Source organism: Nicotiana tabacum, chromosome 15, assembly GCF_000715075.1.
Source record: "Nicotiana tabacum cultivar K326 chromosome 15, ASM71507v2, whole genome shotgun sequence".
Classification (NCBI taxonomy): Eukaryota; Viridiplantae; Streptophyta; class Magnoliopsida; order Solanales; family Solanaceae; genus Nicotiana; species Nicotiana tabacum.
The window spans coordinates 78,972,402-78,977,573 of NC_134094.1; the positions used below are offsets into that span (position 1 = coordinate 78,972,402).

General features: G+C 32.9%; 1 protein-coding gene across 1 annotated transcript; it reads left to right on the top strand.

Moving 5' to 3' along the window:
- Positions 1–1,667: 1,667 nt before the first annotated feature.
- On the top strand, positions 1,668–4,576 carry LOC107830489 (large ribosomal subunit protein eL18y). Its single transcript, XM_016658058.2, has 5 exons — positions 1,668–1,801; positions 2,017–2,106; positions 2,193–2,321; positions 2,413–2,595; positions 4,198–4,576. The coding sequence occupies exons 1-5, from the start codon at positions 1,799–1,801 to the stop codon at positions 4,354–4,356; spliced, it is 564 nt and encodes a 187-aa protein (XP_016513544.1). The 5' UTR covers positions 1,668–1,798; the 3' UTR covers positions 4,357–4,576.
- Positions 4,577–5,172: the final 596 nt, after the last annotated feature.

A 5,172-nucleotide genomic window follows, 5' to 3' on the forward strand; every position in this document is an offset into this window, starting at 1 on the left:
TTTATGTACTTTTCAAACAGATGATGTATTTATTTTATACCAGCTTTGTAAACTCTATTCTTAGAAGCTCATGATTTGTACTACCAGTTCTTGGGAAATGTATTGGTTTTATATATTTCTTTTAATTAATTGCCTTACTAAATTCATTGGAATTGGATAGTTGATAATTGGCTTACCTAGCGAGTTGAGTTAGGTGCCATCACGACTAGTCGGATTTTGGGTCGTGACAAGTAATTAGAAAGAGTGACGAGATGAATAATATAATCTCATTGGGATCTTAATCAGAAAACCTTTTAAACAAAAACATGTCATTTATATTCTTGCTATCAGATTCTTGAACTTTTTCTTTTCAATATTTTCTTGCTAGGTTAAACATAACATCCTGTATTAAAGAGTTTTTGTACCATTTTGATTATGTTCATTCTTCTTACTATCTGAATTTCTTTTGTATAGGAACAAATAACCATTTTAGTACATTCAATTGTCATAAGACTCTAATATTAACATTATATTTGCCAGCATTTTTGTTCAGAACTCGATCATAGATTTTGGTTCTATCCTATTATTTTCATAACAAACATCACAATTGTGTGCATTCGTGCCTCATCATGTATAGATGTGAAACCTTCAGGCTCTACATATAGAGGCTAATCTATAGTATTAATCCAATAATATAAAGAGTAATTTAAGAAATTACAAGTGTGATCTCTAATAATTTAAGTTTTTAGATAAGATTGTCACACAATTGAATATTTATTAGAGCATGTAAGAATTTTGTGACTTCAAGTCACATCTCTATCCTCCTGGCTAAAATAGATTAGAGTTGTAATGGAAGAATGACAGTAAGTTGCTTTAAAAAATGAAATGTAATGATCTTGGTCAACACTTCATATATACTTAAAAAATAAATAACCACCTGTCCTCGCTTTAATTTTTTTTTTAAAAAATTAAACACCAAAAAATCATTTTATCTCTTTTGATTTTTATCTTGATAGAGAACCTCTTTGTTCTTTGACAAAATAAAGGTGAATCATTTCTCTATTACTAGATAGAGATTAATAAGGAGTTTAAAGGTCTTTGGATGAGTGACAATGAATATGATTAAGGATTGTTCATATCATGTGATATACTTATAGTGTGAATGGTGTATTAATAGTTATGGTCATGATATAGCAATCGAAACGGATGAAAGGAACATAATAAAGAATATAAGGAAGTTTGAGATAAGCTTCATTACATGTTTGTACCGCATAAAAATAAAAAATAAAAAAACAATCACATGTATATATCTAATTAAACTGTGATTGTTCATCTTCATAGGTTGAAATGATATCCAAGGTTATTTACCCCGGCAAACAAGTCATCGTACGATAATTCATATTGATCATAGAAACATGTACTTTATCCTTTGAAGTATATTTATTAAAAGTTTTATTTTAATAATATTGATAGTAGTGTATAAACTCGTGCATTATATGATTCGGCATACGCCAAGAAACTAGTAAGTCTTAAAGAGGTTGCATTCTATGTAAAATCCTCGTGATTAATTACTTTAGGCTTGATAGGCAGATTGTGTAGTTTACTCTAATTTATAAGACTCATTTTATCGGCGACCTGGGCTTTAAGCCCAAATTCCTCATAATGGGCTGTATGAAAAAGCAAAAGAAAAAGAAAAAGCCCAAATTGAGATCAGCTTCTTGTTTAAATTCCTGTCAAACCCTAAGCTGCTAACTTGCTACTCGGCCATATCTTTCTCCAGCAGCGACCTCCTCACGTTGGCGTTCTCTGACGGAATCAAATGGTTAGATATTCTTTCCTCTCTTTCTAATTAGACCAAACCCAATACATGTTTGCAAAATTTTAAAATGGTAAACCACACTTTTAGTCAATCGGATTATCATATTGTGTTTACTTACTACATGTATCTTCTTATTTTCTTCTCATGATAGTAGGTTAAGAAGTAAGAATCAATTTTCTGTTATTTACATAAAGAACCAATGTTTTTTTGGTGAGCAGGGGATAGATCTGAAAGCGGGAGGTAAGAGCAAGAAGACGAAGCGCACAGCGCCTAAGTCTGACGATGTTTACTTGAAACTCCTTGTCAAGGTTTGATCCCTCTAACTTTCTCTATTGTTTTTTCCCCTCAAATCTTGTCAAATGTTTTACTAGTGGATTTTGTTGTATGTTAATAGCTTTACCGATTTTTGGTGCGGAGGACCGGAAGCAAGTTCAATGCTGTGATTCTTAAGCGGCTATTTATGAGCAAGACCAACAAACCACCCCTTTCCCTTTCGAGGTTGATATCTTATGCCAAAGGAAAGGTGCATTTCTTCTCCTTTTTGCGTGTATGTGTTGGCGTTCAAATTTATTTTATGGACTGAAGTTGATACTTTTTTTGATGTTATGTTTTAGGAGGATAAGATTGCTGTCATTGTCGGTACCATCACGGATGACGTTAGGGCTTATGATGTTCCGACACTGAAGGTGTGTGCTTTAAAGTTCACAAAAACTGCAAGGGCAAGGATTGAGAAGGCCGGTGGAGAGTGTTTGACATTTGATCAGCTTGCTCTTAGGGCCCCACTTGGTCAGAACACGGTATTGAATCTTAAGCTTATTGCTCTTTTATCTTCTGATTGTAATTTTCTATCAAGTTTCAGTTATAACCTAGGAAAGTTGGTTACGTTATAAGTTTTGATGTCACTACTAGTGTTCAGATATTGATGCACTATAGTAGCCTTAGATTGGTCAATATAACTACGTTGCTTATTGCACATAGTTCTTCTTGGGAATCTTGTTATGATTCCAAAGATTTTATCTGTGCATAGAGAAAACTGAAAAGAATCCTATCTGCTTGAGCCTTTTCCTAGTTGAATCCATGGAGTTGCGCTCCAATGTTATAGGATAACATCTTTCTTACTTTTCAATTTATTTCTCTCTTTTGGGAGACAAACTTTGGGAAGGCTTTCCCCATGAAATATTCAGGAAGGAGAAATGTTATCCAATGCAAACAGTTGCTTTATTTTAAGGAATAAGGTTAATGCAACTGTTTGACTTCATTAATTTAATTTCGAGCGTGAGCGGTGCTATATTGCATCAATCTGGGTTGTGTATGACTTGTAAAAAAAAGTGAGTTCTGAATTATATTTGGTTTGTTTCCCGTTTCTTTAGATGTGACTGGCACTTTTCACATTATAAGATATTGGGTCTATTAAGAGTTTCCGACGAGCTTATCTTGATTTCATTAGGCCTGAGAATGTCTCAAATTAGTTTTATATAGTAATAGTTATTCAAAAAGATATTCATTTTGAAGATGGAGAATGTTCATCTTGATTCTATAAGATTGCCTATTTCATGTGACTTGATATAGAAGCGTTTGCATGAATTACTTAGGCATCAAGAAGAACACTTCTTTTGTTCAGATATAGTAAATTCCGTTAGTTAAAATTGCCAAAAAATGGGGCTAACAAAGTTGAAACTTAAAAAAGCTGTATGTGCGTGTTGCAACTTGACCATTGTATTACCCAAGCATCAGGATTTCCAATTTACATTACATACTGGAGTAAGTGCTGGTTTTGAAAATCCATGTGACAGAGAAAGACATGTGATGTGCTCTCAAAACAATTTTCTTTTGTATTCATTTGATTTTTGAATTGGTCAAGTGTCGCTTTGATTCTAAATAATTTGCTATGTCACTTAATACTAAAACTGTTAATTGCATTTAAAAGTTTACCAGCAGAATTATTTTTAATGCTTTTCAGATGCAACAAAGATGTAAATTAAATTTGCCCTAATAAGGTGCTTACAGAGTAGAACTGTAGAAGGCCGTGCAAGCATTCAATTTTTGAACTTAATATGGTTGGTTGTTGATTGTGAAAATTCATGCTACTCATAAAATGCATGGTATACTTTGTTGCGTGCATGTTATATATGCTTAAATTGTGCAAGTTTGATTTTATGCTTGGTGGCTACAAATGCATTATATTATCCATGCTTTCCACGTTGGAAGAGGAAGTATAAGAAAACACCAAGCCAACTACTTCGGCTTGTTTCGTGTCTCCTGTCATACATGGCAAATGGATATACGTTCTTGTGTTTCTTCTAAAAATGAAGAGTCATCACTGTCTCCTCATGATTACTGAAATGACTTCAATGTCAATATACGAAGTCTTGTGTTAATATTAGTATGTGAATGTGCAGCTTCTCCTCAGAGGTCCTAAGAATGCTCGTGAAGCAGTGAAGCACTTTGGTCCAGCACCTGGTGTTCCACACAGCCACACCAAACCATATGTGCGTTCAAAGGGAAGAAAGTTTGAGAGGGCACGTGGAAGAAGAAAGAGCAGGGGTTACAAAGTTTAAGTTGATTTTCATTTGTACTTTCAGGTTGGCTTAAGCAATTATTGCAGCAATAGAGATTTTGAAGATTACTATCCAGTTTTGGAATTTGCTTGTGTTTACTTATTTTTTTAGGATATTTTAATTCTATGAACATCCAATTTTGCTTCAAGTTGGATTTAGGGTGTGATTTGAGAATCGAACTTAACTGCTTTTGGTTAATGCACAGTCTGATTTGAGTTGTCGTGGCTGAACCCCACATCGAATCTGCTACGAATCATATACATAACCACAAATTAGAGTATTTGGCTATATAGAAGTCATTGAAAATGTTTTCCGTTAAAAGTATTGTTTGATGTTTGGTTAATAAGTAATTTCTTTTTTCATACAACATGTTTGGCCTTAATAATAATATTAGCTTATCGAATTGCATATTGATGAAAAGGTTGAATAATAATGTTAGCATATTGGGTTGAGCAAGTGATATGAAATCCAAAGTTAAAGATAATTGTAAAGAAAGTGATTTTCTTCCATAAATGTGAAGCTATTTTCCATTGTTGATTGAAAATAATTTTCCTTGAAAAACATTTTCTTATAGCTCCATTAATCACAAACCGGTATTTTGAAAAGCATATAATACTAGTGGTTCTACCTATCATGAAACGAGGCATAAACTTCACAAATCTTTTGAATTTTCATACTTTAAGAACATAAATATAGATTAGAATAAAGATGTTATGGGGTGCATATATAATATATAATGTATGTATACCCATTAGTAAATATTGAATTCGACGGGCTATTTAAGTAAATTCTCAAAAGTATACTTTACTAGTGGCA